The sequence below is a fragment of the Buteo buteo genome, chromosome 11 (genome assembly GCF_964188355.1).
Source record: "Buteo buteo chromosome 11, bButBut1.hap1.1, whole genome shotgun sequence".
NCBI classification, from domain to species: Eukaryota; Metazoa; Chordata; class Aves; order Accipitriformes; family Accipitridae; genus Buteo; species Buteo buteo.
Genome location: NC_134181.1, coordinates 22,223,345 through 22,239,530, shown reverse-complemented (window position 1 = coordinate 22,239,530; position 16,186 = coordinate 22,223,345). Strand labels below are relative to the sequence as shown.

At 46.3% G+C, this 16,186-nt stretch overlaps 1 protein-coding gene across 1 annotated transcript in view; it reads left to right on the top strand.

Moving 5' to 3' along the window:
• LOC142036802 (hydrocephalus-inducing protein homolog) overlaps positions 1-16,186 on the top strand; it is a 114,235-nt gene that overhangs the window by 43,314 nt on the left and 54,735 nt on the right. Inside the window, exons 8-10 of the mRNA XM_075040418.1 lie at positions 1,718-1,919; positions 4,617-4,800; positions 13,832-13,931. Of these exons, the coding sequence (XP_074896519.1) occupies positions 1,718-1,919; positions 4,617-4,800; positions 13,832-13,931 (486 nt within the window). The remainder of the gene's footprint in view (positions 1-1,717; positions 1,920-4,616; positions 4,801-13,831; positions 13,932-16,186) is intronic.

Sequence of the window (16,186 nt, the reverse complement as noted above, 5' to 3'; positions counted from 1 at the left end):
TTTCTTGGGTCCTGATTCCTCTGTTTGCCAATGCATGCTGAGGATTCACTGGAGAGGAAAGGCAATGTTTATAAAGCTTACCCACAGCTAACTCTTCTGAACTTCTGTTATTTTTGTATGTTAAGTTACCCATTATAGAAGGCAGATTGTCCCATCATTGGAAACATTACTGTTTTTCTTGCAATGTAACTCATCTCTGGCCACAAATCCCTACCACTCCAGACTCCCTTAAGAGCAGAGAAATTGAGGTTATACAGGCATGAAGGCTGAATTCTCCACGTGTGAAGATGAATGAATGACCGTAGAGATCTACTATTTTAAGGATAAGCCTAGAAGAGGGCGCTCTCTCTTTTTCCCAGAATGAATGTGATTCTGCCATGTTGTGTCTAGCTTAGGATTTAAGGAGTCCATCCAGCTCTCTCCTTGTGTTGTTGCATGGTAGCCTTTTAAAGACAGGTCCCGCCACTGGCTGCTTTGCTGTAAGCTGTGCAGTGAGGAGAAGGCTCTGCCTTTGCAGAGGGATGCTCTCCAGGATATGGCCAGGTTGCTGCACTTGTCAGTTGGGGCTGGCTCTGATGGAATTGGTACTAAAGTTTGAGCTCAGTTGACTCGCAGGAGTTACTTGGTTGGAAGGAATGAAGGTTTGAAAGCCCTGGAAATGAGGGAGCCTTTGGTGGGAGTCTGTTCTGGAGGGTGAAATGCTGGCAGGTACTCCAGCAAGGTAATAAGACTCTTGGTTGGTTAATATGTAAGTTAAAAAAAATAAATTTATGTACTGTAACAGCAATGTAGCACTAGGTATTTCACTTGACAGGGTAATGTCCACGGTGCGTAGTTTGGGATGCTTTGCTGCCATGAAAGCGTATTTACTGAATCCAGATAGATCTACCCTATCATTATTTACACAACACGATCTCCAGTCATTAATCAGTTGATGTGCACAGCCAGGGGCTCTCTCTTCAGCTCAGTCTGAGGTGGAAAGCTAAGATGTCTGCTCTGGTTGTTGAATAGTTTGAGAGTACTCAGTGTGGACTTGCAGACTTGGGCATAAGCAACAGGAATCAGGCTGCAGAAATGGGCTTGCAGAACTGTAATGGGCAGGTTGGCGTGCGCTGTGCCCCACCAGTCTCATTTCGACATATCTTCACAAACCCACAGCAAGTGAGGGCACTGCTTCTACAACACAGTGAAGTTCTCTTCTGCGCCCCATTCTGCCGTGGGCTGTCACTTTACTTGTTCCTCTGAACCTCCCTTTTCTGCCTGCATGCCCCCAGGTATCTTTACTTGTCAGCAACAAGGGATGAGGAGAGAGACAACACTGGTTGTGTGCCTGCAGGAGATCCTGGGCTAGCTGTGGCTCAGGCGGGTACTCCTCTGAGTCACCTGAATGACTTTGATGCAGAATTCCCTGTGACCAGAGTGGGATAGCAACCCAAAGGCCACCTGGGCACATTGGAAAAATCTCCCTGTAAATACTGTCATCTTGGGGATAAATCTCTACAAACACACCCAGAAATAAGGTCCTTAACGTGGTGTCCAGGACATCTTCATGCTGTACATGTGCAGCTATCAGGCTGAGATAAATGCACTAATCTGTGGAACTGCTAATATAGCTAAAAGCTGTAACACTTTCTTCTGTTACCTGTGGTTTGCTCTGTTCCTTGTACTTTCATCAACAAGTGAGATGAGCAAAGACCCCCCCTTTGCTTTGTTCCAGGTGAAGATATTCACACAAGCCTTTATGGAGCAGCTGTAGATGTCAACATCAGGCTAGACAGGAACTCCTTGACAGTTGAGAAGACTTACCTCACGCTGTCAAACCACAGATCTGTGGTCATCCACAATCGGAGTGAAATCATAGCCCACTTCCAGTGGAAGGCTTTTGTTACTCAGGAAGAAGAGGATCAGCAGAAGCTGAGGTTTGTTTGAAAGATTCATTTCAGCAAGATACACTGCCCAAGGGTAAAACTATCGTATGGTCTCAAGGGGTATTGGTGCTTTTGAATGGTTTAGGACAAGTAAACTATCCACGGCATCAGGGTATGTGTCCCTGGGCTTCAGGGTCATTACTCAGCACTTCTCATTCCACTTCTATCCATCTCCATCCACTCCAGCTGAGGATGATGTTTTGAGGAGGAAAGGTTGAGTGCAACGACTGGATTTCCTCAGAGAGCAAATTTGCATTTGTGGGAGCCACAAATCACTGAGGTCCAGAGATCCCTGGGCTACAGAGGGTCCATGAGGCTGAAGAAAGTGTCAGCACTCGTTAACTGGGACTATATTGAGTAGTAGCACCTAACATAGCTGCGGCTAGCATAACTATTATGATATGCACTGCAGTTTCTTCCACTCCAGGTTTGATAAGATGGCAGGCTTCTTTTCCAGTAATGTGCAGGGTAGAGTGCTTCATTGGCCCTGAAAGTTGAGGCCAACTTGCTGTAGGATGTTGATTTGCCTTGCGCTGTCCCAGTTTCCAGCACAAGGTATTTCTACCCTTCTTTAGAGACTGGGAAGAGTTTGGAGGTGGAGGGTTCTGCAGGGAAGGTAGGGCAGCACAGGACTTGGAAGTGCGTTTGGGCTTCAGCAGCCTGTGTCTTCATGATGGTAAGAGATGGGGCAGGTTCTTCAAAGGGTGTCTTTGGTGAAGCTTTGAAATTCCCACTTCGGGCAGCAGAGAAACACTTAGAGCCCAGGGCGATGAATTGGAAATTTCACTTAAGGTGATTTAGGGGGATCCTTGTGTGACTTGTCAGACTTGGAGGGACGTAGGTGTATAGGAGTTAGTCTGAACTGATAGCTGATCAGGAAACTGCCTCAAACTGGAGCACTTTTTAAGGGCTTCTGAGCAAATAAAGTTCAACATAATTAGGTCAGAAATGCCTTGAAGGCCACAACTAGTTTTCCACTGTTCTCTATTTTTAATTACACAGTGTGTGACTTCCATGCAAGCTCAGTGTGTTAAAAGAAAATCTCATGACCTTTTCTTAGTACTTCCCTGGACCATTCCTTTACTGTCTCTTCCTACCTCTCTGTCTCGGACTGGACCTTGATTCATCCTCTTTCCCCTCAGAAGCAACCAGGTTTCCCCACAGTTAACTTCAACCTGATTTTTTTTTTTCCAATTACATTTGAACTCATGCCAGTTTGTGTCCTAGACTCTGACCAGGATATTTTGTTCCGCCTTACTTGCAATCTTAGGGATGGTTGTAGCTCCAAGGCCACTGCCTGCTGTCAGAGAAGCTTTTGAGATCTCAGAGCAGAGAGTACTTTTTCATGAGAGGAGGCACTGCAGGACCCTGCACTGGGATGTGACCCAAAGAAGACCTGGATCATTAGAATGTCTATCCAGGGGTTTGCTCTGTCTCCCTCCCACAAGACTTTCTGGAATGTAATGGTGGAATTATTGTCCATTGGAGGTTGAGTTGAGGGTTGCTCATCTCAGTGGCTGGAAGCCTTCCTCAGGGACGGCATTGTAGGTCAGCCATGGAGAAACATTTCCCATTGCACCCCATGGGGAGCTAGCCAATGCAAGTATTTTTGGCACTGGTGACAGCATTTGCCCAAGGCTCTGTCTGTGTGCAGCTAGTAACATCCGTGACCCTATTTCCTTTCTAATTGTATTTGAATTTAGCTGGGTGATGATCACTATCCTGTTTATACTACATTGCCTCGATTTGCTACTTATAGAGCCTTCCACTCATCCCCCCAGAGTTGTCACTTGCTGGTTTTTCATAGCCAGGGGACTGGAGCGTGAAGGGGGGACAGCAATATGCCAGCTAGGAAGCAACTGCTCTGTAGCAGTGCTCCCTCCTCATCTCTTGGTTGTGATCTTTAAACACTAGAATGATTTCTGCTACAACTACCAAGGAAGGGAAACATTAACTGTGTCAGAGCTCTGCAGAGAAGGCCAGAAAGCAGGAGAAGGTGGTTCAAGGCTAACCTAAGGGTTTGGATTCAGAGATGCTGGTCCTGACTTCTTTAATGGGTGATGCGAGGCAAAATCACTTCGCCTCTCAGGACCTCTGTTTTCATGCATATAAAACCATTAATTTCACCAGAGTGATGCAATGCCTGAATTTGTTAGTTTGATTTTAAAGTGCTCTGGGATCCTTTGGTGAAAGAGGCAGTATAGGGAACAGAGAGCAGATATAGTTTGCTTATCTCTGCAGGTCCAAAAGGGAAGAAAAAAAAGTGATGCTAGTAACCTGCAGCTGAAACCCAGCTGCTCCTCCTGTTCCAGTGAAGCACCGCAGTGGGTGCTCCTTCATCTTTATCTGCATCCCCCAAGCAGCTCTATAGTAGGAAAAGCCAGTTGAGGTGGTTGGTGGATTCTCCATCAGTTGTGGCTTTGAGCCAGAAGGCTCTCTTCAAGGCTGCTAGCATTGAAAAACCTCTTCTTAGCTTGTAAGCGTGGAGTAAAACTACCTGCCATGCCAGCGAACAAGAAGGTGATAATCTGATCTGTTTGGGACACTGTGGCTCGGGGTCAGCTCCTTGCTGAGCTGCTGCTGCTGTTCCTCCCGAGTGCTCTGCTGCCCCTGCACTTACATGACAGTGTCTGCAAATATGTTGCTTATTACATTATCTGCTTGGTTTGCTTCTCCCCATGGCTGCAGGCTGTGTCGCATGCTGCGGAGGCAGGAAGAGGACAAGATGGATTATTTTCTCGAGGAGTGCACGGTGGACCCCACTCTCCGAGAACGCCTTTCCCTTCTCTCCCGCAGCTTCCAGAACCAAAGGGCGAAGGTGCAAGGAGACTCCATGCTTTTCTCTGATGATATTTTCACCATTGAGCCAGTGGTAAGTGATAGCTGAGAACCTCCCTTCCTCCTCCTCCTCAAATGAGGTCACTTGGCAGATCACTGTGTCAGCTGGCTTGATGTGCTGAGAGAAAACATCAGGTTTCTAGTGAGGCTGGGAGAGCCTGTTGCAAAAAGCATTTCTGAACTGCGGGCTCCTCACAGACAGCAAGAGCCTGCCTGAAGCTGAGCTCTGCTGCTAGGGCTATAAATTAAGGGCACTTAAGTGTCCTTACAGTGTTCAGAGGTATTGATTATTGTATTTAAGGGCACACCTTACACATAGTGTATGGGGATTAACAAAGGGAATTAGAGCACTGTCAGCTGCCATAGTGACCTGAAGAATTAAATGGTCCTCTGTGGAAAGGAGGCCAAATTCAGCCTGAGTTTAATCACGGAAATACAAATCTCTTCAGGTAACCTCAACTTACAGCACATCTGAATCTCCCTTCCAGTGTCATCTGTGAGCCTGGACTCAAAGTTGGCAGGTTTAAATGGACTTTTTGAGTTCTCTTGCACATAGCTACAGAGAACTTCTTGTTTTTCTGTTTATGCAAGCAAAACCCCATGTCCTTCAATCAACCAGAGCCCTGATTCTGAGTATTTGAATGGTCTGAGATGAAGAATGCCTGCTATCTGAGCAGTACAAAATCCCTTCTCATCTTGGAGTAAACCCTAGAATAATCTCAATCTCTTCTTTCTTTTAAAATAAGTGAAATGATTTTTTTTTTTTCAAGGAAGGGGATCATGTTCTCTTCTTGGTTATTCTTATAGCCCGTATAAGGCTGAGAGCCACTACTGTCAGCACAACTGCAGTTTCACACCCCTGTAGCTGACAACAGCATGATGTGACTAAGACATTGTGTCAGAGCAGTAGGAATATTGTGGAGACTGGGAGCTGATCAAATGATCATTAAGAGCATCCTGTAGTGTGTCAGAGCTGGTTTTGGAGCATGTCCCAGGGTTCCTGCTTCATTACAGTCAGACTTTGTCTCCACAACTAGCTTAACCTGCTTTTGAGCTCCTGAAGTGCATTAAGGTGAGGTCCAGAAGTCTGGCTGCCCACAGTACTGAGTCCTGGTACTCCATGTAATGATGTACGGACATGAAGTGTAGCCTGGCCTCAAGTCTTGAGTGGAAACCTTTCCTAAATGTCTATGTTAATGTTACGTAGTTTGCTGTAGGGCTGAATATAAGCGGGCTGCTACATGAGTCTCTCCCCTTTTGTCTTGCCCAGCATTATCAATCTTTTGATTTCCATTAATTCCATTATTTATAGAACAATCAGTTTCACATTCAGAGTTTTGCTCATGTCTATCTTCCCCCCTGGCATATGGATGTCTTTACATTAAATGATAGTAAGTATTTTCTCCTCTTCATCAAATGTAGAATCTAAAAATCCACTTCCACAACCTTCTTTGTGGTGACAGCACTGTAACTTCTAGCTTGCGCTGCCATGTGTATCTGCTGGAGAGGCACCCCCCAAAGCTGGTACCTTGCTGCCGCAGGCCTTCTGGCCAAAAGTGGCTGCTCTCTTCTTCCCACCTATTGCCCATGATGTCTGGGAGCACCTTATAGAAATAATCAAACCCTTGCAATGAGTGACTGCAGGAAATAATTGCTTCCAGAGGTTAGGAAGCTGGTGGAGGGATTGTAGTCTTGGAAATGCTTTCTGGGCAAGGACGGCTTTACAGGGTTTGTGCAGAAGCTTTGCTGTGTAAGTGGACCATAAGCCACCAGTATTTTCAGGTGTTGCTATCTGTAGAAGTTCGAGCAGGTCATTTTAGTCTGTATAGGGTTAACTTGCTGATGAAAATAACAAGAAAGAGGCGGCAGTGATTTTGGATTTACCATGTGACCATGAACATTTTGAGCAGCCATCCAAGCCTGTGGGAAACAAGCTGTTATGCAACTCTGACTTTCTGAGCGCATCTCAAATTTGATTTATTTTTGCAAATACATGTGATACGTCAGCAGAAGCAGCTGTGATAGAAGCCCAGGTGGCTACCAAAGGACAAAGTCCTTGCTTTTTGCTGCATCCTCCCCACCAGAGCTTAGCTGTAAGTCACATTGCAGACATGCGGGAGCTGACTCCTTGGAAATGGAAACCAGAGGAAAAGGAGGACAGGGATTTGTTACCATTGCACTGACCTTGACAAGTCATCATTGTCCTGTCATTGCCTGGTAGTGACTCCTCAGTGTCATGTGTTATATTTGAGCCGATAGAGGTGGTCTTCAAGATGTCCAGGTTATGAAACTGCTACTGTTGTTGATCCTGAGGTTGGACCAGGAGGTAACAGCGTTGTTTGTTCCTGCAAATCTCCACCTCAGCTGGGGAACCATGCTGGTCCGCATCCAAATGAGAGGTTACTTCAGTTTTTGGCAGAAGGCACCATCTCCAGTGGGAGCTGTGGTCCACCCCACAGCTTGTTGTGAGTTGAGTTTTATTTATGGAAAGAGGCAGATGTTAGCTTTGGCACTGCCTTTCTCATAAGTGCCCTGAACTAACAGGATGCACTTTGGGTGTCATTTTGGTACTTCTGTTACCAGCTCTGTCTTTGTTTTTTTTTTTGTCTGCTTTGAGCAGCGATTTCCTTTCCGTAGATCACCTTCCCTCTCTGCAAAATAAAGTAGGTGATTTGGCCAACAGTTGGTGGTGCCCAACTTTTCAAGACCAGCTTTTTCTTATTGAGGCTGGTGGAGCCTCATTATTTAGGGACTGAGGGAGGGGAAATAGGATCTGCATATATTTCTGGTTGGGCTTTTCCATAGAGATCACTTCTTTAGCTGTGAGTCATGGTGTGCCATTCCCTCCTGTATTATGTTGCTTTATGCTGTGGCAAAGCCAGTTTTTGTGCTGTGTCATCATACATCCACTGTCTGTATTTTATGCCACCTGCCAGTTGTAGCCTGTCTGAGGCTGACATTAAGCTGGAAGTGTTGCAATATCACATTCACAGCACTGCATAGTTTTATTTCTGTCCTGGTTAGCATCCACAGTAGTTTTCCATGCTCTGACTCAACTGCTATTCTATAGAGAACATGTTAGTCCAGGCAGACCGCTGGCTCCTGAGGTGTCCTGAGGCTAGTACGCATGTAGCAGTAGCCTGCAGGGGTGGGTAATGAAGCATATCCTTTTAACCAGCAGTTCTTTTTTCCCTAGGGGGTAGCAGGAATGTGAGGAACCTCCTCATCAGCCTATTTCAATTTCCCAGGAGAAATAACTCACAATTTCCTAGTTTTATAGTCTGACATACAGCAGTAGTGAAGGGAGAAATGACAAAAGTTTCCCAGAATAGTTATGTCTTTAAAGAATTTGGTTTAGCCACAGAATAGTAGAATAAAATGTAACTGATTATTTTTTCTTGCCCTCTGCTTTGGAGTCAAACAGTCTGGCTTATAGCTTCACTGACAATACAAGGAAGCTATCGGTGGACATACTGCCAAAAGTTTCTGTCCAAATACATTGAATCCTGCAGAATGGTGATTTTATATCAGGAGCTCAAGAGGCTTGAGTCTATTAACTGCTGGTGCAGGTTTTCTTGGGAGTGGGGATATGAGTGCAAGGCTCCAGTAAAAATGCTGCATTAGGATTGTTCCAGAGAGCCGTGCTGATGCATATAAAAGGATGGGGTTTATCGCTAGTTCGTAGGCTTGTTTTCTCTGGTGCCTTAGAGGAGTCTCATCTGACTGTGCCTTGGGATCCAGCAGTACCTCAGATATATGGAGATATGTCCCTTGTCAGGATCGTGGTGCATCACTGAATGGTTTCCTGGAGCATGGCAAGACATCATCCCCAGCAAGGCGGGGTGTGTGCGCTGCACCCTCACCCTCATTTGTTTACATTGTAAAAGAAGAGATGACATCAGCCCAAAGCTCTAGGCTCCTTCCCGCACTGGTTAATTATACAGCGTACAAAGAGATCCCAGCAACATTGCCACAATCACTGTGGTCTTGGTGGTATTGAGCAAATCATCCCACCGGGGACTCATTTTCACTCCCTTGCTGTATGGAGATGTAACTTGCAGTGTTCTCCCAGGTTTTGCTGGAGCTGTATTTTTTTGGTGCAGTGCAAGTTCACCATTTTGATGTTTGGTTTGGGTTCTCTTTGGCCAGGATCAAATTCTAGTGTCAGACAATTGCCATGCAGACACTGACCCAGCCCTGGTTCCCCTTCTGACAGCAACGGTGATGCAGGAATAGCAGGAGGCCAGGACAACTGGGGCTTTTTGTGTCGTGAGCAATGTCTTTCATCCCATGTGGAGACCAGCAGGCAGCTGGAGCAGATTGCAAAGCCCTGATATTGCTCTCCTGCCTTCTGTGCCCACTTGCCCATAAGCAGGGGCAGAAGGAGCCCTGGACAGTGAGTCCCAGCTGGGATAGCCAGCTCTCTGACAGGGCCTTACCTTCATTTGTGAGGTGGTTTCCAAATATCTTCTGCAAAGATGAAGGCAGGCATGTTTTATTTCTCCAGGAGCTGCTCTGAGATGTCTTGCTGGGCTCAAGCCCTGGCATCCAGTGGGAGGCAGAGTATTGCTGCTGGCTCTGCCAGGGTCCAGCTACCTGGTGCCTATTAGATGTGTAGGGACTGCTGGGGACAAGTTTCATGGGAACAGGTCCCAGGGTGGAGAGAGAAAGGATATCGAAGCAGACTTGATTGCACAAGGCAGTTTTGTGACAAGAAGAATTGTCCCCTCAGAAGAGGAGGAGTGTGGGCATTGTTGTCCTAAATCCCAAACCAGGTTAACCCAGAGCTGCAAAGACTGGAAGGGATTGCTCCATGGGGCAGCTCTTGGGACCAAGCTCTGTGTCTGCAGAGAGCCCAGGGCATGTACAGAAGCTGCTCTTTGGACTATGAGATAGCATGTAGCCACACGCTCCTGGGACTAGTGCACCACTGGTGTGGTGTGAGGGCTACCAAAGGTTTTAAGGTTACTCTGGGGAGGAGGGGTATCCTCATTGCCTGCCTTTCGGTACAAAACTCAGGTGTTCCAGGTTGGTGGAGAACCTGGGATGTTCAGCTTCTGCATTCAAGGGGAATATATGCTTTGTAGCCTGAGGCTCCCTGTAGATGATCCAAGTTAAATATATATAGTTTACAAGTGTGAATGCTCCCAGGTCTCTGTTGAACACCTGAGAGCCTGAATGGCCTTTAAGATTCAGTCCTTATTCCTTCTGTATGTTGGGGTGTCCTTAGAGAAATGGGCTAACACTGCTGCCCTGCCACCGAGGAGCTCCTGGAAGGTTTTCACTGCCCTGAGAAGAGTACTGGAAGTACCACAGAAGCCTGGGTGTGCTCTGCGGTGGGTGAAAGTTTTGCTGTGCTCTATTTCTGTATGCTGTAAAACAGGGAAGTGGAATTTACTTTATTTTTTTGTTTTATTAAGTTTTCTTTCTATTACCTCCTCCCTGCTGTAGTCGCAATGTCTCCCTGGGTGTATTCACCGCAGCAGTCAGGATCGTTGCTGTGTGAGTCACATTAGGAGCTCAGGCATGCAGAGTATCCATCTATTTGGTTGCCAGAGCTTAGTGGGGGAACAGGTAAGTTTCCCATCCTAGTCCTGTTCAGCCAAAACTCAACTGGCAGTGACCAGAGCAGGATAGGTCATGTGGGTGCAGCTCATAGCAAGGCAGAGCTGTGAAGAGCATCAAACATGGGCTTTTTTTCTCATCTCCCACTCTTATCTCTGCCTTTTGGCTCTGCACCACCTTCCTAGGTCCCCTGCCCTGTCAAGTCTGTCCCTATCCCTGCTTCTGTGATATATTGCTGTTACTGTGCTTCAAAACACCGGGGTAAGATCACTGTGTTGGTTATATTTCCGTCACAGATGTGCTGGCCTTGAAGTTCATCAAATCCCAAAGTCAGCTAAACTCACTCAGCTAGAAAAGTACGCTGTTGTTAGCAGATACATATTCATCAGGCCAACGGTTCTTTTTAATTTTCTTCTTTTCCTGCTTAGCTTCATTTTTGCTTATGAATTGTATTACGCTTGTTTCTGTTAATGGGAGATGTATTGCCTCTGTCAACCTCTCAGTAATAACTAAACTGCCCCGAAGTGTCCACAGGGCCAATATATCTGATTGCAGCACATAAAATAGACTAGTGAGTACCATCAGCTTGTGATCCAGCAGAAGCCAGCAACAAAACAGTACTTAGTTAGTTGACCTGAAAGGCTGATACTGCTGCATTAGGCTCAAAGAAGTTTGTTTTCTGGCCTCAGTGGAAGGAGGGATGCTCTCTTGAGTTTCCCAGGAATGATTTGGCTTTGAGACTTTGTTCTTATGAACTCTGCTTTATAGCAGCCAGTGTTGTGCTAAATGATGACACAGTGTAAAAATCTGACTTTGCTTTTTCAGATATATCCCAAAGTCTTGCAAGCAGTAACACGGTCCCAGTAAATCAGATACTCAGCTTATGGTAGGCATCATCTGTCTGAAGCCAGCACAAACTCTAAGCTGCCTGCACCCAGTAATCCGGCTCTGCACAGCCCTTGTAAACCTGATGGCAGAACTATGGTCAAATCCTGGCATCCATTTTCACCCTCAGCCTCGCTGGTCCCATCCTGTCTCGTTCAAATATCTTCTTCTCGGTTTGTTGTCTGGCATGTGAGGCTCTACAGAGCAAATGGCAAGTTTCCCTTCAAGTGATCTGGGTGGCCATGCTGAAATTAGGCTTATTTCCTTCACACTCACTGCTGAAATTCCCTCCCTTTTACTGCACCCCTGTGTTCTGGTTTTAAGGCTCAGGATGTGTTCTCCTCCCCTGCTTTATGCCCCTCTATAAGATGAAGACCTCAAGCATCACTGCTGCTCTCATTTCGTTAATGCCCTTCCTCAGCATATCAGCATTGACTGTGTAGCTGAAGGTGCTGGTAAGCCTGGCAAGGCACCATTTACAATGCGGGAACTGAACGAGAGCTGTCTGTAGCTCTCTGGGCAGAGGACCACAGCAGCTGGAGGATCAAATGGTACCCCTGGGCAGCTCAAATCTGGGCAGCACCCTTTAAAGAGGAGCGCAGAATGCTGGTGAGCTGAGATCTTTGTTCAGCTACAGCCCTTGGGTTTGAAGCAAAGGCAAGCAGCTGCCTAGTGCATCCCCCCCTCCCCAGGGATGGCCTGCCCAGGGTGAGACCACTGATCTCAGTCTGTTAAACACATAGCAAGCAGCTGGGTGATGAGCACTGGTGAGTTATTAGACTCTAATTAGCCAAGCCAGGGAAATCTGTCATCTGAGTGTTCCTTCTCAGTGGCTCGGCTTAGGCAAGCTCCAGGCATCACAGCACAGCTTATGTTGTTTGGACCACTCCAAATGCTTTTATTCCTGTAAATCTAAGATAACTCTCTGGATGCTTGTGAGTCCATGCAGCATCCCTGTAGGACCTGAGGGATCTGATATCTAGCACGTTGACTGTGGGTTGCAGGCTGATGTTGCCAGTTTGCTTCCTCAAGCCAGTGTGTTGTCATATAGTAACGCTTCATCTTCATCCAGTTGCTTGCTGGATAGAAACATAAAGTACATTTGATCTAGCAAATGTGTTTGCTCTAGGTTTTGAGAAGAATCCAAGTGATTTTATTCTTTGACTTCCCTTTTCCAGTTACTGGTTTCTTGGTGTTTGAAACAGTTTTCTCTACCTGTTCTTCCTTCTGTTCTGTTGACTCTGGGCACACTGTGCATTAGGGAATTATTTGCAGCTGCAGCCCAATAATTCACCTTGTCATAGCTCTTTAATTTTTGTGGGGGCTGTTCTTTGAGCTCTAAGCACGAAGTCGATGGGAAGTATTATAGTTATTTAATATTTATGCTGCAGGAGTGCCGGAGGCTCCAGTCAGTTCAAGACTCTCCTGGACAAAGTACTGAGGATACCAGCAGCAAGCAGAATCAAAGCCTCACTTTGCTGATAGAAAAACAACTCTGTTCTTTTTGTCTCCTTCTATAAGCTACATTTTTGATTCCTGGTAGAGTATTATTACAGTTGTAAGAGTTGCATATATTTATGACAACAAATGCATGAAGAGTTGTTTGTAATGTTAGGGGTTGAGGGAATATAAGTGGTGCCTTTGTTAAACCCGTTGCAAGAAGCGAGTGAGAGCCTTTACAAACCAGGGGTGTCTCCGAGAATGCACAACAAGGCTCCCTGGGACTGAATGCCAGTGCCAGGACTCTGGGAGACAAGCAGAGGGAGAAGACCCTGAGGAAGCAGCAGACGGTTGCAGACACACTGGTAGCATGGTCCAGACTTAAATCCCTGAGCAAAAGCGTGACAAGGAGAAGAGCTTGTTGGTTGGAAGTGGTGTGGAGCTGTAAACAAATCCCATCTCTTCTTGTTTGAGCCTGTGTTCAGGGAAACAGGAATGTATGCACCTTGCAGAGAGAAACAGGATGCATCTGACTCTCAACTTCTTTCTCAGATCGTCTGTCAGCTGGAAGAGCCTGCGTGCTGGCTGACTGCTCATGGCACAGGGCAGAAGCAGCCATCAGCAGGAAGGAGTTTGTTCTTCATTGATTCCCAGGCAGGAGGGCTTGTTCTGCTAGGTGCTGAGTGCCTTGACTCACTGGAGTACATTAAATACTTACATGTGTGTACAGATGAAGGGTATAAGAGGCAGCACCTTCATAACTAAGAATGGAAAAATCCATGTGATTTGCTAAATCTCTCCTGCTCTCAGTAATAAGCGTTCATGTAGCCATAGTGATACAGAGATAAGGGAGGGTTTGCAGGAGAGAGGTATCTTTTCCTTAGACTGGCTGGTACCTCTGAAGAAATCGTGCTTGATATGCTGGAGTGCCAGCCAGCTTGGTTGCATCGTTATAGCCCTAGTTTAATGAAATGCCTCCACCAGGTGCCAGTAAAGGTAAGGGACTTAGAAAGTTTTTTTGCAGCTGCTTCCAAACTCTCTTCTAAATTTTGTTGATAAGTGTTGCTTGCTCCTTGCTCTTCATTGATGCTCTAAATAAAGGCTATAGGGCTGTGGTTGAAAACAAAAAATGTACTGTTTGAAGATAAATGGTTTGCTGTCTCCTTCTGTTTTAGGAGGGAGATGTCTGGCCAAATTCTTCGGCTGAAATTAATGTTGTCTTTAAACCCCGAGAAGCCAGACTCTACCAACAAACAGTCTACTGTAACATCTCAGGTACAGCTCCTTTCTCCTGCTTCTGTTACCCACAGTGAAGGTGAGGCACAAATAGTCTTCCAGTCCACTTGGTTCTAGTGTAATTGCTAGGAAGGGTTAATGGTCAGCAGAGCAGTGCTGGCACATACCCACTGTCCCTGTGGTTTCTAGGTGGTCTCCTGACCAAAGCCAGGGCTCAGTGCACCTGGCTTGGGATCACCAATCCCAGAACAATCCAAAACAGTGAAGGGATAAGCTCTCATGCTGTGGGTTTGCCAGCATTTTCTCTGCTGCAAGGTGGTCTGTAAAGGCCAAGGAGCTACACAGCAGAATAGTTTTAGTGAACAAGGGCTAAGCCCCTATAGACCATTTACCTCCAAAATGAGTCTTCATTATGTGGATGCATCATCAGACTCCCAAGGCAGTAGGACCTGAGTGATATATGTGCTCCCAGACCCTGGATCACTTCCCACTACCCAGACGCTGCCAGACCTTAGGTGGCTGAGCCCTGCTGAGCACAGGGTGGCTGCGAAAGGACCACCTCTGGCCAGCACGTGCTTCTCTTCCTCCGTGGGCATTATCACCTTGTCACTCTGAGTTTATGGTGCATCTGGGTAGCGTTGCACAGGGCTTGCTGTACTAGGCAGGGTGAACACCCTCCCTGGAAATCAGAGTCGGAGCAGACTGCTAGATAAGCTTTATGCTCATCCTTTCTTACAGAAGTGTTGTCAAGTCTTTTTCTGGAAGCAGTTATCATTGACCCACCCGAGTTATACCATCGTTGCCCTTAGAGAGGTGATGGCTTTGCTGTGCTAGCATGGGGCAGGGAATGCTTCCAGCAATTGGCGTGGTTCGGGTTACCTTGTCCTTCCTCTCTGTCTCTGCATGGTGCTGCTTAAGGTGTTTTTCAGGAGTGGGAGACAGCTGTCAGATTTCCATCCAGAGAACATGTTTTTCCCCATCTGAGAAGAAGAGGTGTGAGGCCCATGGTTCTCCAGCAGCCAGCCTCCTGTTCTGGAGGGTGCTGAAATCACCAACACAGCTGCTTTGTTGTTTTCCTTATTGCTCCAAGCTGACGGATACAAATGTCATGAAACAACTTTTTATTTATACAGTAATTGCACAGGGTTTACTTGGCAAATGCCACCTACAGTAATTACCCAGGGCTTGTGTTAACAAACTGTCTTCCTGCCCACCAGCTGCAGTTGTTAAAGCTGTGGAAGCAAAGAATTGATTTAAAAAGTTGCTCCCAAGGGATTCCTTGCTCAGTGCTGTGCTCCTGGCTCTGGGATTTTTTTGCTCTGGTGATGAGGGTGTCCATCACTTTCCTGCAGGGATCTCCAGGGGATGGGCCAGGAGAGCTTTTCTGTTGCAGAGAAATAGGAAAACTACTTGCATGCAACCCTTGAGCTGGTCTGGCTGGGTGTTGTAGGAAACAGAGCTGGGCAAATGATCTGTACTTAGAAAGAGGAGTCTTCTCTTGAAAGACCCTGATGTGCCCTTGGGAGAGCTTAACTATTCCACTGGCTTCTTGGAAGAGGACCTCAAGAAAGTCATTTAAATGATGCACCTACCCCCCATCCTTTACAAAACAGAGCTGATCCATTGTATGGGACAGTTTCCACCCTGACGAGAGTCAAGGTCCCTGGGTGGAAAAAGAGCTTCAAGACAAAACCAATGGTCTTTAACTAGGGAGTCAATTAATTTTGCTTCTTGGATTCCTCTAAGAAGTGTGACGATCTTCCTCATGCATTTGCATGCCAGTCACAAATCCCATTGGAGGATGATTTGCAGACGGTGTGTGCCCCTTGTGGGGAATAGTTGGAAGCTTTGCCCCAGTGCAGTGCTGTGAATTGTGCAGCTGGATCTCATGCCCCACTGGAAAGGGACTTTGCTGGCCTCCACTTTTTTTTTGCAGGTGCTTCCATAAATTTCTTAGCAGATGCTTCTGGATCAGGTGATTTACAGAACTAATCAGCGCTGTGCAACTTGCAAAGCTGGCAGTTAAGAAGTGGTTTGAAATTTGCTCTTGGCAAATATTTAAGCTCAAAATGAAGTTTCTTAGTTATTCATGCAAATAAAGCTGTGGCTCTTGAGTGCTGGAAGGAAGCACATGGTGGGGGGCTCAGACACCTAAAATTTTCTCTCTCTTTTTTTTGTTTTTTTTTCTCTGCTTAGGGGAATGTATTGGGTTACATCTGATTTCTTCCAAAAGCCATTTCAAAGTCACTCTTGCAGGGAGAAGCAAAACCCCAAATGACGTTCACTCCTTTATC